We start from the raw sequence: 16909 nt of genomic DNA on the forward strand, positions 1-16909 counted from the left end.
TGACAGTGGAACAACAGTCCTAGTTTGAATAAGTAACTGAATGATTCATATTACAAAACTGTGTAAGTAAAAGTATTGTTAGCCTATACTAAATTAAGTACAATCATTCCCCTTTTCCACACATTTATAGAAAATACACACCTAGGCCTACATACAAGTTATATAAAATTATGTATAGGCTATTGTTTGAAACTTTCGTGTTATTACCCTTATGAAAATTAACTATGGTTTTACTACACTAACCATAGTTCAACCATGATATCTGTATTAAAACTGTGCTTATACAAATGCTAATCAATACACCAAAAGAACATGGTTACTGCACTTTCACTGTAATAAAACCACGGTTAATTTCCATAAAGGTAGCCAATTAAACACATTTTGACTGTAGTTTCTCAGCAGTTAAAATAATGGACATGAATAAAACGCATACTTTTACTAACATTTAATTAAATAATAATAAAAAACTCAATAAAATGTGACTCTGGAACAAAAATCCAGTCATAAGGGTCAGTTTTGTAAAATTTAGTTCAGACATCATCTGAAAGCTGAATAAATATGGTTAAATACGCAAAATTTTGAGAAAATCGCCTTGAAAGTTTTTCAAATGAAGTTCTTGGCAATGCATATTACTAATCAAAAAATAAGTTTGGATATATTTACGGTAGGAAATGGACAAAACATCTGAATGGAACATGACCTTTACTTAATATGCTTATGATTTTTGGCATAAAAGAAAAATGTATGATTTTGACGCATACAAAGTATTTTTGGCTATTGCTACAAATATACCCATGCTACTTATGACTGGTTTTGTAGCCCAAATATGTTCTCTTAAAATGGGGATTTTTTCCCAGTTTGATTTAAATATTATTGAATATATTCAATAAAAGTTTGTCTCATAATTCCAGCACTTCCACATTTGTGAATGCATGCTTTTAAAATGTATGGTGAATATTGGACCCACCCTGCATGAATGAATTGCTACATCTACTTTTCTTTTGTTCTTTTCGTTCTTACATGTGTACAACATACCATCTAGTGGTGCCTGCGGTGATAGCAGTATGTGGTACATGTGCATGTGTGTGTTGTGTGTTACATTGTGTAACCCATGGGGTGGGGCACAGCTCAGTGTAGATATTCGGTGATGCTGCCAGAGCTCTGCATCTAACTGACAATGCATCCACAATGCATGGCCAAACTGAAAAGTAATGCCCTACCCCAATTGAAATATCATGTCAGAAATTCCAGAAGCAGACTTAAAAGTGACAAGTAAGGAAAAACCTGACATCAGAAACCTTGATGCAAGCCTTACTAATGGATTTTTGGGTGAGAGGATATACACACACAGTCTATTTGGCCTGCTGTTCAGTATCCTCAAATTTCCACGCCTTTGGCTTTTTTCCTCCAATCAGCAAGTGGGTTGAATAGTATGGCAACAGTGAACATTTTGTTTTAAATTCACATGTATGTGGCTACAAAGCCTTTTGTATTTATTTGAGATATTACAACAGCAGCAGCTCCTTGTTGATTTAATGGTTTTGTACTCCCTCCCTCATTAATACATCTTTTTATTCTGAATGACCCCACCCATCCCATCTACAGACACCCAAGTAGTTTAAAGTGGCATGATTTGATATGAAAATACATACTTGCAAATGCTGCTCTCTTGAGGACCAAAGTGGAATTGACTCTAAATACAAAGAGCAACAGATGTTGTTCATGCACTGTTTAACATCACTTTTCATTTTATTTTAAACATTTGGGATTTGCATTGCAAATATGTTTTAGTAAAAAATTATGAAAGACAATGCATGAAATAAACTGATGTGGTAAGATTTCTAAAGCATTGGTGCTCACAAAAATAACTATTGTGGTTGCATTTGTTGCCATTACAAACAATACTGATGCATGAACTTCCAATTATTTTCAGTTTTTGCTATTCAAAGTAATACCTATACTAACACATTACTAAAGAGTAAATGGTATCAGTTAAGGTTTCATTTGTTGACACTGAAGAAATACATTAGTTAACATGAACTAACCTTGACAAATACTTCTAAAGCATTTATTAAAGGAGTAGTTCACTTTCAGAACAAAAAATTACAGATAATGTACTCACCCCCTTGTCATCCAAGATGTTCATGTCTTTCTTTCTTCAGTCGTAAGGAAATTATGTTTTTTGAGGAAAACATTTCAGGATTTCTCTCCATATAATGGACTTCTATGGTGCTCCAGAGTTTGAACTTTTAAAATGCAGCTTCGAATGGTTCTAAACGATCACAGCCGAGGAAAGAAGGGTCTTATCTAGCAAAACGATCAGTTATTAAAAAAAATTACAATTTCTATACTTTTTAACCTCAAATGCTTGTCTTATCTAGCTATGTGTGTACTCTGTGTAGAGATTATAAATTATATAAATTGTAAACGTTTTTAGAAAATAACCGATTGTTTCGTTGTATTTTAATAAATAATGCTAACAATGATTAAACACTGTTTTGCTTATTGTTATTCAATGCATTAACATTAACTAATGGGACCCATTTACAGCTAACAAAAGTGAATATATAATATAGCTGCAAGCAGTGATTACCAGGGTTCAAGCACTTTAAGACATTTAAGCACATTTGAAAAAAGACACATTATTTGACAAGCCTGTAACGTAAATCAATTAAATTAAATCACGTAAATCATTTTTTTAAAAGCATTTTTGGCAAATCCTGGTAATTTACCATAGAAATATTGTTTTTTAATGTTTATGACTGTAATAGTGCCAGCTCTGGTACGATTTCTTAGGTATGAAAACTTTGCATGCTTGTTTAGAATCACCTATCGCATATGCTCAGCGGGTTTCGTGAAGTTTTGAGTTTTCATTTAAGCTTTATAGGCTTTTGGGCATATTTGGACAGGCCCCTTTTCCAGACTACCTTGTATAGCTTCCCAAAGGGTAAATTTGATTGAAATTTGGGTAAAAAATCTGATAATTATTGACCTAGAGAGTCCAGAGAATTGTACTGCAGTGGTTTTTCCAGGATGGCTGAACCTAGGACTAGTTCGCAAAAGAAGGGATTTTTTTTAACATTTTCTCAATCATTTAACAAAGTTTGATTGACAGCAATGGTTCTAGAAGCAATGTTGTTCAGAATGAGAAGGTCTATCGTATAATACGAATATTGTGCGTAATGGTGAAAAACCAATTATGCCTATGAAAAATGCGGTCTTTTTATAGACCTTTAGGGCTGTGAGTCAAACAGGCTCACCAACCTTCATTAAGCATGTCTAACAGGTGTTCAAAGTTCATCTGCCTATGGTGGCCATTTATTTTGAGATACACAAATGTCCCTATAGCTTTGGACCAAGATCGTGCATACTGATTTTCATGTTGATAGGACAAACAAGCACCACATCTTTTTTTATGCAAGTTTTTTCAAAAAATGCTAAATATTCGAAAATTTCGAATGCATGTGTTTTGTCCAGCATGAGCCAAGGTATCTAACCACATAAGACACTTGAGTCTGCATCTCTGCAACATACGGTTTTGGAGTTATGAACGATTTCGTAGTTTTGATCGCTGTAGGCCGATTGGGGTGAGCCTTGGTGACGTTGTAGATGGTATAAAGTACTACCATCCCTTCAAGTTTCAAGTCTCTACGACTTACAGTTTGGTCTGCCTGATCAGTTTTCCCTTTCCGATCCTTGGCCATTCTAACAATTACAATAGGGTTTCCACGCTATGCGCTTCAACCCCTAATAACAGCTGCAGTAGTGTACACCTGGGACAGTAGAAAGAAATTTCACCATAATAGAAGACAGCATCAAAAGTGCTTTCAATTTATTTACACTTTGGACCAGTTTATATAAAAGCAAACTTGCCTTTAACAGTTGATTTTCAAAGTCAGTTTTGTCATTTATCAGACAAGAAGGAAGTCAAGCAAACAAAATGCAAGACCACTCTGCAAATTGTACACGGTGAATCTCTTCAAAGGTCCTCACAAATGTAAAAATAGTACTGTATTTCTCAAGAGGGGAAACCAAAATGAAAAACAAAGGGTAATTACAAAATACTATCCAAAACAATTACACAACTTATTCCATTTCCAGCAGTCAAAACTTGGAGAGTCTATACATTTTACCCGTCAATCGCTCTCACTTTCTTCTGGGTACGTTTTTAAATAACACTGAACCATTTCTTCCAGGTCTGTCTTTATATGATAATTAATGTTCAGCACAGCCAGATTCTTACATCTTTGGTTTACCGCAGTGTCCGTGAGGTAAGCTTGCAAGCGCCTTTGTGCAGCTTCACCGTGACTCCCATCAAGCTTCAGCACAGGCAACGTGGCTAGTATTTTCAAAAACGCATTAACGTTAGGGAAGAACTTCACGTCGGAGTGCTGAAGGGTTTCGTGAATGGTGCAAGGCAAGCTTACTTCCTTCCCTCTGTGCTTCCATTTTATCCTCCAACAATGTAGTTCCGCAGGCAGTGTGTCTGGATGGGGAAGATCGCTCCTATATATATCCGCATGGGTCTCCTCAGAGGTGTTGAACCTCATTTGGCCCATGACTGCGGGGACCAGAGATAAGCACTTGAGCGCCTTGAGATGATTCTCAGAGAAGATCTCCTTGACCTCCTGCATGATGTACTCCATAACCGGCAGTGTAAGATATTCCTTAAAGAACGACTCCGCTTGTATTTCCATGGTCTCCACCGCCTGTTGCTTTCGGAGAAACAACCTCGGGACCTTCACCGGGACCTCCATTGCCGTCGCCAAACTGACAGCCTCTTCAAACCAGAACTCGTGGTACACTTCTAGATTGTCCGACACCTCGTGTAACGAATGCAGGACTGCTGTAAGGCTGTTGGCAGCGAAAAACACATCAATGGTTTCTCCTTGTAGGTTCTTACCAAAAGCTCTCGTAAAAGACAAAGCGTTCTTCAAAATAACCAACGTCACGATGAACTCAAAGTCTGCCAAGGCTTCAGAAATGGCGTAAGCGTCACCGGTGATTTGGTCGTTCCACTTGAGATCCTCATTGTCATGTATGCTATCCATGCACAGCAGAAGTGGCTCCATCAAATCGACGGCCATCTCGAACACATTATGAAGATCAGTCCAGGTTGAACGTGAGCCCTCTTTGAGAAGGTTTTCTTTTTCTACGTTTTCCTGACACAGGATAGAGATAGCATTATCAAGTTCGCTCTGCAACAACGGAGATCCTTTAAAAAACGCATTTGTCTTCTTCAAAACAGACATGACGACTTGCACTCCAGTCAATGGCATGCCATTAGCAAGATGAACGTTGAGTGCACAGGTGGACGTAGGTGTGATCACCGCCATTGGATATTTCTCCTTGAGTTGAGCAGCGATGACCTTCATCTTGGTGCCAAGTATACCAGACCCCGCATGCGCTTGTCCTCTGCAGTGCTCCATACTCAAGCCCCATCCCTTCGTCAACTGAGTCTCCAATCTGTCAGCGACAGTGACCTCCTCTCCTTCAAACGAGAGGAACTCTATGAACTCCTCTCTAAGAGTGTTGGCTTGGTCTACAAAGCGCAGGAATATGGGAAGTTGCTCTCCTTCTGGAAACTCCACCAACTCCCCTGTGACGATGGAGAAGAAGCGGCATTCTCTGATTTGATGAAGGATCTCTTCACGGACGCATTTCTCGCAGACTTCCAGCAGCTGCCTCTGTTGGACGGCCGAACTATATTCCTCATTAACAGCCGCCGTCTCGAACCTCCTCCGAAGAAATTCATCACCCGCGTTGATGCGGTGCTCAATTAGCGCTTGGAAGTTACCTGTAGTTAGGAAGCGTTCCTCCTCAGAGCGCATCTCATCTTCTCTTGCACTGCAGCTGAATGGAAAGTTTTGCCTTCCTATCAAAACCATGACTTCAAAGGAAGACCTTAAGAACTCTCTCAGGTCTTTTTGCTCGGGCGTCAGCTGAGGGATGTCGTCGGCGTTCTCGCTGTCATCCTGAGCGTCGCAGTCTTTTTTTGAGAGCAGTTGTTCAATTGAAGACTCCACTGAAGAAACAGAGACACAAATGTTCAAAACAATGATCATTCAGAGTTATGTTTTTAATGAGTTAAAGGGATAGTGCACCCAAAAATGATTTAATCATCCTCAAGTCATCCTAAGTGTATATGCCTTTTTTCTTTCAGATTAATACAATGAGAGTTATATAAAAAATGTCCTGGCTCTTTCAAGCTTTACAATGGCGGTAGAGATTTTGAAGCCCAAAGAAGTGCATCCATCAAAAAGTGCTCCACATGGCCCTGTGGGTTAATAAAGGCCTTCTAAAGCAAACTGATGGGTTTGTGTAAGAAAAATATACAATATGGTATACAGTAGTCAACATTTGAAGTGGATCAAAAAAAATTCATTAAAGTTGTCCTAAGATAAGAACGGGTATTCTTTTTGGTTTTAGGACAAATTTGATGAAATGTTTTGATCCACTTCGAATGTTGACTACTGTGTATAAACTGTAATCTCTAGCTTCCGCTAACTGACGTACATGCATTGACGAAAGAGTGACGTTCCAGCGTATGATGTAGGCATAACGTAAGCTCTGGGGAGAATATGCTAGTTTTTGAGTTTTGTTTACAGCAAAGGAAAAACAGTCTAATTTGGCTTACAGTTGAGCTCAAAAGAGTTGGAGGGTCGAAAAAAGACTTTATTTTTAGAATTTAAAGATCAGGACAAATTTAACTTATTTTGTCTTCTGGAAAACATGTAAGTATCTTCTGTAGCTTCTGAAGGGCAGTAACAAATGAAAAAATATGATATTTAGGCAAAATAAGAAAAAAGCACACATCTCAATTCTGTTCAAATGTTTTCACCCCCCAGCTCTTAATGCAAATTGACCTCAACTGTATATCGAAACTACTTCTATACTTCTAATTCGTGACTGGTGTTTTGTTTTGCTCTCTCCTCCTACATCGCTGAAACAGCATTCTCTTGTGAACGAGCACACAACAGTAAGCGGAAGCTGGAAATGACAGTTTATAAAGTTTTAATATTTTTCTTACAAAAAAAAAAGCATAAATTCACTTCAGAAGGCCTTTTTTAACCCCCCAGAACTGTGTGGACTACTATTATGATGGATGGATGCACTTTTTCAGGTTTCAAAATATCAACACCTATTCAATGCCATTACAAAGCTTGGAAGAGCCAGGACGTTTTTGAATATAACTCTGATTGTATTCGTCTGAAATACAAAAGTCATATACACTTACGTTGACTTCAGGGGGGGTAATTTTATTTTTGGGTGAACTTTTCCCATCAGAAATCAGTTTAATCAGTTTCAGTTGCCCAGATAAACAGGGTGATATACAGCGCTAAATGTTGCAATTGGCCAATCAGAATCAAATATTTCACAAAGCTATGTAATAATCAACTATATCTTACTTACATCGCCTTTCTTTGATTTTCCAAACCTCTTCATCTGTCTGAGGAAAACAGGAATGCAAAAAATCACTTTATAAATACCGTGCTGATTTATAGTGTTAGATTTAATAGATTATCACTAATAATATGTGATACGATACTTTGCAGAGGAAGAAAAGTTATGGCTCATTCCTGGGATTCTGTGCCTTTTGTATCCCCAGTAAAGATCATGATATTATTGGCCAGAGTTGTGGACTCGAGTCACATGACTCGAGACTTGACTTGGACTCGAGTCCCAAATTGATGACTTGTGACTTGACTTGACAAAATCAAAGACTTGCGACTCAACTTAGACTTTGACAGCAATGCCTGGGACTTGACTTGGACTTGAACCCTGTGACTCGGCAAGTCTTTACCTTCTAAAAAAAAAAGTTATGATCAATATAGGCTGGTTACTGAAGTGTATGATCACACTGGTATGATTAGATTTTATTGTTTTTATCCACATAATGTTTAGGATATTTAATGTTTTAGATATTTAAATTACACGTAATCACTATAAACCACTTATAATAATAATAATAATAAGAAGAAACGCCGATGTATATTGAAACAGCAGTAGCCTAATAATTGGCTAAACCTTTCAAACATAATTTGTTTTCGTTTTTTTTTTCACGTCAAACACGTGAAATATGTAGCCTACATATAAAGTTCACTCTATTTTTCCTGTTAACCAGCCACTCATTCTCATGTCTTTCAAGAAATGGATAAATTCACGATAAATGAATATCTGTATTACGTATTAGCAAGTTATTAAATATTTGACTCAACTGATTCATTAAAATCACTGAATCGTTAACAAATGAAACAGTGGATTTAAAATAAATTATGAATTCAATTAGGCCTATATGTTTTCACAAACAATGATTAATTCCTCAATGAAACACCACTAATTATTATAGCCTATCTTTTATAATTATACCTACTATGGACTATTATTGACTTTAAATTGACTGTACTAATTAATACAGAGACACTAATTTGGTCAAACAGCACTAATGATTTGTTTAGGAATTGAAGCTTAAAGTTGAGGACTTGCAACTCAACTTGGACTTGACTGGGGACTTGTCTCTCTTGACTCGGGACTTGACTCGAGACTTACTTGTGTCTTGCAAAACAATGACTTGGTCCCACCTCTGTTATTGCCTTAGAATTTTCAACACCATCAATTTTAAAGCATTTTTTTAAAAAAACAATTCTAAACAATTTACAGCATTTTAAACCACCAAATATCACAATTTTTTGCATGTCCACCTTGTTAAATAGAAGAAAAAAAGTAAACAATTTTTTTCAAATCAATTTTTGTAATTATGATAGGGAGATGTAAAACATGCGAAAAATAATTTTGGTCAAAAAAGATGATATTTGGTGGTTTAAAATGCTGGAAAATGTTTAGAATTTTTAAAGAAAAGCTTAAATATGCTTAAAGTTTAAAAGGTGTTATTTATGTCAAAACAACTTCAAATTTGATTGTTGTTGAAAATTTGAAGGCAATAATATCCTGATCTTTACTGAGACACAAAAGGCACAGAATCCCAGTAATGACCCTTATTATTACGCAGTTTAATATCAAATGCAGGAAATTTAATGAGAGAACACCTGAAGAAAAGTATCCTACCAGAACTTTGATGCGTTTGCGATGTCTGCTGTGAGGATTGCCGAGGTGGCTGGTTAAATCAAAAATCGTGGGAATAGCAGTGTCCCTCAGCACCGTCCTGTAAGGGCTCTGAAAAACACAGTAACAAAAAACTAAACATTCAACTATTCATAATCCTTATGGATTACAGAAAAAAGATCAAATGTGAGTAATGTAAATATTTAGCATTTTTAAAACAACAGTTGTAAAGTACAAATTAGAGTGCATTACAGTTTTGCATATCATGGCTGGCTCAAAGTGCTTTGCACACAGTCGGTAGTGCTTGTTCAGCTGATCAGGAGTTTTCTCCTCCAGATCTGCCCGGCGACAGTTCTCCACCCACAACCTACATCTGTGCAAATAAAGTTTTAAGAAATACACAGTGACTCACTTCTTGAATAACATTTTCGTAGAAAACACTTATTCACAGCTGCAGGCAAGAAGACTGAACAACAAATGAAAAAAACACTGAATATTGCTGCGTTTGACATCTATACGGAAATGATTTGTTGATAAAAACTACTGTAGAAGCTATATTATAGTCTTTTTCTCTTCAGTTTAAACACTGGATTTTGCTTAACAATATATTTGGTATTATACAATTCTAGCAAGTTAAATTTATTTAACACTACAGTATTTAATATATTTTTGAGTAAACTTACTACGAACATCTACAAGGATCTCATCTTTCTTTATATAATTGATATTAATACAGAAAGGTTTAGCCTAAAGAGCAGATGAACAGAAATACAAATCACAGGCACACATTACACTATCTTCAATGTTACAGGTACTAAATTATTTATCAAAAACTTATAAGGCAAATTACATTATAACATCACAGTTAGTTAAACGTATAACTAGGAGAAGCCTACGTTACGTGTCATATTATGTTAACATGAACTAACGAACTGCACTTGAGCTCTGTCTGAGCTTTGAGAAACCATCACTGATTTGCAGGTGTAACCCTTGTTTATTTTCCTCAGAAAGCATTACTTTTATATCAGGTTTCACGTCAGGTTTTATTAACGGCATTTAAACTCAAAATGATAGTGATAATGTTAAGAAGCTGTAAAAAAAAAAAAAAAAGTCATACCTCTCCGGGTCCCTTGGAAACCTAAAGAAAGCTAAATCGGACTGGGTGCTTTTCCTGGTACAGTTCGGAGCGGCACAAAAATTCGGCATTGTGCATTGAACGTCTGAGGAAAACCTTTCTATGCTTTCTAGGCACTCTATTAATTATAGTGTCACTAACACAGTCATTGCAACATTACAAAAATTAACAAGGCGCGCAAGTATGAAGCACTAGTATTGTTGGCGTGCCAACCCACAATGCAATTCGTGTCGATCCCAGCATGCATCAGCCATACTGAGCACTAGGGATGAACGATTCGATCCTTTGAGTCGGATCTTTTAAATGAGTCGGTCGAACCGGTTCACAAAACATGAATCGTTCCAAACGGTTCTTGAGTGAACAGCCACTTATTGCATTCATATCAATAAATTGTGAAGTTGTGGATTAAATATAAATGTGCGCTAATGTTAGATTTGTTGGGTCTGTGCTTTTACATGTTTCAAATTTACTTTGAGTTGAAAATTCCTCCGAACATAAATTTGAACGTTTTTTTTTTTTGGTACCCAGTTGTCTGTCTGTATTTTGTTTGAAACAAATAATGACCCTTTTGTAGACATACAGTATTTTAAGGTATTTTTTCAAATTCTTTTAGAAGAAGAATTCTTTTAAAAAACTATCAGTTCAAAACTCTTATAATCAGACGTGAACCTTAAATATCAGACTATCACATTGACATAAATGACTTTACACAGGTTATGTTTATTTATATAGCAATATTTATATAATATTAATAATAGATAATAATAGATTGTTTTAAAGCAGCTTTACTGTAGAAAACAGAAACATACAGTAGTTTTTACAGTAGTACAGTAGTACAAAATGCATGTTATTGTTTATTTAGTACTGACCTGAATAAGGTATTTCACACACACAAAAAAACATTTACATATAGTTCACAACAGAAAATAATAGTTGACCCGTTCAAAAGTTTACATACACTTGATTCTTAATACTGTGATGTTACCTGAATGATCCACAGATGTGTATGTGTTTGTTTGTTTGTGATAGTTGTGTCCCTTGTTTGTCCTGAACAGTTAAACTGCCTGCTGTTCTTCAGAAAAATCCTTCAGGTCCCACAAATGTTTTGGTTTTTCAGCATTTTTGTGTATTTGAACCCTTTCCAACAATGACTGTATGATTTTGAGATCCATCTTTTCACACTGAGAACAACTAAGTGACTCATATGCAACTATTACAGAAGGTTCAAATGCTCGCTGATGCTCCAGAAGGAAACACGATGCATTAAGAGCTGGAGGGTGAAAACTTTTGAACAGAATGAAGATGTGTACATTTTTCTTATTTTGCCTAAATATCATTACTACTGTCCATCAGAAGGTACAGAAGATATTTACACGTTTCCCATAAGACAAAATAATCTTCATATTAAAAAAGTTTTTACCCCGCAGATCCTTCATATTCAGGTCAGTACTAAATAAACAATAACATGCATTTTGTATGATCCCTCTTATTTTAGTAAAATTCATATTGCAGATTCTGTAAGGTGTATGCAAACTTTTGACCTCAACTGTATTTAGTGACCTCAATCCAGGGGCGTAGCAAGCTTTTCAAAAGTGTGGGGGATGAATGTGGTTTATTTGTTAACAATAAAAATGATAAATACAGTGACAGAAGGGTACAAAAGGTATTAACATACAAGATATAAAAAGCTTTCAATTTAAATGAGTGATAGTGATACTAAAGTGATACTAAAAACACACTCTGAACACACTTGCTAGACTTGCTAAAGATTTAGAATCAGAAATGCTTTAATAATATCAGGGAGAAATTTCAGGGCTGCCAACTTTTGACTTCAGCTTGGAGTGAGAATTCCCACAGCCGTCCCTGTAGGGGGGTCCGGGGGCATGCTCCCCCGTAAGAAAATTTTGTACATTTTACAGTTAAATTCATCTATCTGGTGCACTTTGAGAGTTCACAATTAAGAGCTCCAATACAGTTTCAGTGTGCAAACTAAACAAAGAAAAAAGCTGGTCAATTGACTTGATCTTGAGGTTTAAAGGGGACTCAATCCTCTTTTTAGTGTGATATGGTGTCTCAGTCTAAATTACTCTCACACTGGTATATTTAGAAACCAAACAATTTAGAATTAAAAAAGAATTAGAAAGAACAACAATAATAATATTTTTATATTAACAACAGTAATATTGAAAACAATTCTGTAAAGTAAATAAAAACAAGTATTTCACCGGTATGTTATTTTACCTTTTTTTACAGTTTTCTACATTTTTTGGTGATTTGAGAAAATTTACCAGCCATAAATATTTTTCCTGCCATGAAACTGTTTTTGCAGAGGCTGCTACTACAACAACTAAAAAATTTTAATAATAATAATAATAATAATTAAAAAAAATTACATTGAAAATTAGAACTAAACACTGCATTTTAATCTTGATACAAGCAAAGATGCTACACACGTTCGCATGAGCAGTGTGTGATACTGTTTTTTTTATCATAAAATGATGTAAAGTAACTGTTGCAGTGCTGCAAAACTGTTCACTTTTTAGCACAACAAGAAACGCAAATTTACAGTGAAATGCACGAGTCATATGCGCGAGTCATTGCTATGATTGACAGTAATAACCAGACCAAAAAAATGACAAGCTGATGTCAAAAAAAGAGCTTAAATGATTCAGACTAATTTCAGAGTAACAAAACTACAGCAGTAACAAGTTTGTGTTGGTTAAATATAGGCTACTTAATAGCTTTTACAGTTCAAGATAAAACTTAAAAGATGTAGTTATTAAATATTAAAATATTAAATAAGTTATTAAATATTTCAAATTCCTATCGATTCATATTGAGTGCATTATTTAATTATTATACCATCAATATTTAATGTATTTGTGGTGAACTATATATTAGTATTTAAATAATTCACCTTTATAGGCTGTTTGTGTGTGACCTCAATGACTTTCTGCACTTGCTATATATATATAGGCGGAAAAAGTACCACAATTTATTATAGCCTACTAGTAATTTTATAATAAATCGACAAGCAAGACGTCTTGATATAGGGATTTTAAAAGGCAGCTGCACAATAAATAATCCTCTGCTGCCATCTATTGGTTATATGGGTAATTCCATAAATAGACGTTGTTTTCTGTGAAAAGTCATTTTTTTCCGATGGCGTTTTTATGAATGAAAAGTGAGTCCTTGAAGTACATTTTATTTCACAGCCGTAGAGTTGGAAAATAATAAAGGTTTTTAAAAAATATTGCAATATTTTAAAAATGTGTTCATGACTATGAAGGCAAGTTACTGATTATCAAGAATACGATTAAGATACCTTTGAAGAGAAGTATTGTTAGATAGCTAACGTTAGCTTAAACACGTTATGACAGTGTTTAGCTGTCAGCATTTAAATTGCCAGGCTCCACATTTAAATGATAAGTTGATAAATAATATTAAACTGAATGTTCATGAACAAACAGAACATCTTCCCAAACATAATCAAGCTTATATAAAAACCTCAAAAGCATAAAAATTCAAAGTACCTGGAAAACGGAGATGTAAATAATCATAACAACCATAAGTTCCCGCCTCCTCTGCACGAGCTGACCGATAAATCTAACACACCAAGAGAGGTATAAGACTTAAGGCAGAACAGCCAATCATCAGCCGGTGTCATGTTTGAGAGGGAGGGGAGAGGAGAGCTGAAGCGAGCGTAGACAGTGGCTGCGTCCGAAATCGCCTACTCAATGAGTAGGTACTTAATTTCAATAAGTACTTACTTAACGAGCGCTAAAAGAGTACCTACTCAACAGCCAAATCTCGTTGAGTATGGATGCGTTCCGCCATGTTGACGTTATCACGTGACCTATGACGTTATAACAAGCGCAACATGAAATGATATGAGCGACGGATTTAATTCATCTATCTGTAAACATTTTGATGTTGATGAAATTTGCTTATTTTGGATTGATTGAAGTTTTTATATTTTTAACAATACTAAAATGACTAAAACCCCCAAATTTGTTGTCTTGAATATGTTAATGGGCAAAATTGTGCAAAACTAGCTTAGATCTGATTTGTTTTCCTTTTTCTTGCTGAATTTCTGTCCTTTCAACCCTGAAACTTAAAATAATAATACATAAATAACAAAAACAAAGGCAATTTTTAATTCATTGCGATTTTATGAATATTCAAATATATTTAATATTTTTTTTCTGTATCTAATCTTGTACTATGTACGCAAACCTTTTATAGTTATGTTTTCTGTCATGATTGTTCTTTGTTAAAGATACTTAAGTCTTTCCCTGAGTTTGTATGGAATTATAAATTCTGAAGTAATAATAATACAAAAATTGGAGCGACAGCGACACCTCATGGCATCAGTAACATGACAACCCTACCTAGTACGCTCTCCTCCATGTTTACAACATCTGCACAAAAGAGACGTCGATCAGTTGCTGAAAGATCTTACCTTTGGAGAAGACTGTTGATTTTACACTCGAAAAATTTAAGTATTACTATTTAGAAATTAAAATAACTTTAGAATGCATTGCTAGCCCACTCCAACACTTACCAACAATAATAATGATAAATGCTGACTAATAATTAATGATATTTTTAGTTAAACAAGCATAATGTTGTTGTTTTTTTCAATGAAGTAATGAATAAATGCATAGGCTTATGAAAATGTTATATTTTATTTACTGACAACATCAGGAAACATGAATAAATTAGTAAAATAATAAAAGTAACCATGAACATAAATAAATACACATGGAACAAAGCTTTATTAAACATATTGGTCTTCTAGTCTTTTTGATGAAGAGACCGCAGCAACTTCTGGTCCAGATGAGACAAAGGGCAGGTGGAGTGATGGAGGGTCTCATTTCCAGGATGCTGCTGTGGATTTCTCCTTTGTCACTGCACACACCAGTCTGCAGACATTTCAGATCATACAAAGATGCACAAATATAATACAAAAACTGTCATTTTAACAGCACAGTGTCATTAGATCTCTGTATTGGAAGTTACAAAATGACCAATCTTTATATTAAGTTTCGGATTTTACTTTTCCCCAAAAATGCTGCAGTCACCTTTCCTTTCAGGTCCTGCTCCACCACAAAACATCTGCAACAAAGGCACATAAATCAAGAATCAGAAAAGTTCTGTTATAGCTCTATTTGAAATGAATTTGAAGTTCAGTTAGGCCTACTATATGTATATGTGTTTATTTACATTACTTACATTAATGTAAAGCAGTGACAGTGAATTCTCACATAACGTCCATCACTCACTCAGATGTTTTGTGTTTTGTGTTGCTCTAGTCTAGAACATTTTCCTGTCATTTGTTAAATAGACATTTATTAAACGTCTTTAAAATGTATATGTTTTATGTAAATCCGCTTTTAAAGACGTGCGTGTGCTACCTGAAGCTTAATGTTCGCTATACGTCATAAAACATGTTTTAACAGCGAAATCACAAATATACTAACTATAGCATACTGTATAACATCTTGGCACCTTATGCAAATCAACAGTTTACGATAAAGTAGCTCAACAAATATGATTTTTAAGACAGGGAACCGTGTTTTGGTTGTAATACTCACATTTGTAAACACCCTCGCCGTGGTTCTCAATCACGTTCGATGATGACGTTTTGGCCTCCTGTGGACTCCTGGGATTGAAAAGTATCCATCGATGAAGACTTCAGGATCTGGGCTGAAGCAGTAGGACATCCGGGGATTTCTCGCCTACTCTTTTTTGAATACTGAGGTTTCGGACGTACTTCTTTCTTCACGTACTCTTTTTTTCCTACTATATAGTAGTTAAGTAGGCATATTCGGACGCACTTTAAGTAGACGTACGCCCGAATCTCGCGAGAATTAGTGCATTCGCCTACTAATTCTCGCCTACTCTTTTATAAATACTTAGGATTCGGACATACTTATTTGCTCGCCTACTGCTTTTCCCTACTAAATAGTAGAGAAGTAGGCGATTTCGGACGCAGCCAGTGACACAGAGCGGCCAGAGAAACGGAGGAGCGACTGCGAAGGCGTTTGTTCAAAACTACGGGAAAACTGTGGAAAAAGTGTGGGTGTTGAACCCTCTCACCGGGAAAAGTGTGGGTGTTAAAACACCCACATCCCCCACGGGTGCGACGCCCCTGCCTCAATCAAATAATCTACATAATGAAGCTTTTTACACACTCATTCTAAATGAATAAATATATATTATTATTAATATTATTTTGAGCTGTGCAGTCTGTAAGTCGCCTGTTTCCACTAATGTAAATACACAGTGAACTGTGTCTAAAAAATCAGCTCGCTTAGTTTTAAAGTGAAAGTTAGCAGGACACCAGAAGTCATTCAACAATAACACTGAACCGACTCCCATCCCGCTCATTAAACCCGTGAATCCTGTAGATGGCAGCAGAGACCGGGTAATTTTAAACTCCTAAAAAACTCCTTATTCGTAATCCCAACGTTTATTGTTCTGCACAAGTTTGTTTAAATATATTTATAACATAAGATACGTTGGCAGTAACCTACAACTTGGTTGTCTCTGCGCATGTTATATTTTTGTTTATTTTCTCCCCAAATTTTCCTACATTTTAAACACTGGTCTCCAAAATAACAATGTAGCGTATTAAACATTGTTAGGATTTAAATATTACGGTCTTATCTAAAATGTCCTGTGAAACGGCTTTAAAAATGCCCGGGT

General features: G+C 35.6%; 1 protein-coding gene and 1 long non-coding RNA gene across 3 annotated transcripts; both read right to left on the reverse strand.

Moving 5' to 3' along the window:
• Nucleotides 1–3827: 3827 nt before the first annotated feature.
• On the reverse strand, nucleotides 3828–10420 carry thap12b (THAP domain containing 12b). Its single transcript, XM_073817984.1, has 5 exons — nucleotides 10181–10420; nucleotides 9316–9436; nucleotides 9067–9174; nucleotides 7414–7450; nucleotides 3828–6025 (listed from the first exon to the last, which is right to left on the reverse strand). The coding sequence occupies exons 1-5, from the start codon at nucleotides 10267–10269 to the stop codon at nucleotides 4137–4139; spliced, it is 2244 nt and encodes a 747-aa protein (XP_073674085.1). The 5' UTR covers nucleotides 10270–10420; the 3' UTR covers nucleotides 3828–4136.
• A 4457-nt stretch (nucleotides 10421–14877) lies between these two features.
• Nucleotides 14878–16146, reverse strand: LOC141284200 (uncharacterized). Of its 2 annotated transcripts, none has more exons than XR_012338370.1 (3): nucleotides 15796–16146; nucleotides 15283–15316; nucleotides 14878–15123 (listed from the first exon to the last, which is right to left on the reverse strand). It is a non-coding gene; the product is annotated as an uncharacterized lncRNA (long non-coding RNA). The 2 variants fall into 2 exon arrangements; XR_012338372.1 differs by having other exon boundaries at nucleotides 15434–16146.
• Nucleotides 16147–16909: the final 763 nt, after the last annotated feature.

Source organism: Garra rufa, chromosome 14 (genome assembly GCF_049309525.1).
Source record: "Garra rufa chromosome 14, GarRuf1.0, whole genome shotgun sequence".
Classification (NCBI taxonomy): Eukaryota; Metazoa; Chordata; class Actinopteri; order Cypriniformes; family Cyprinidae; genus Garra; species Garra rufa.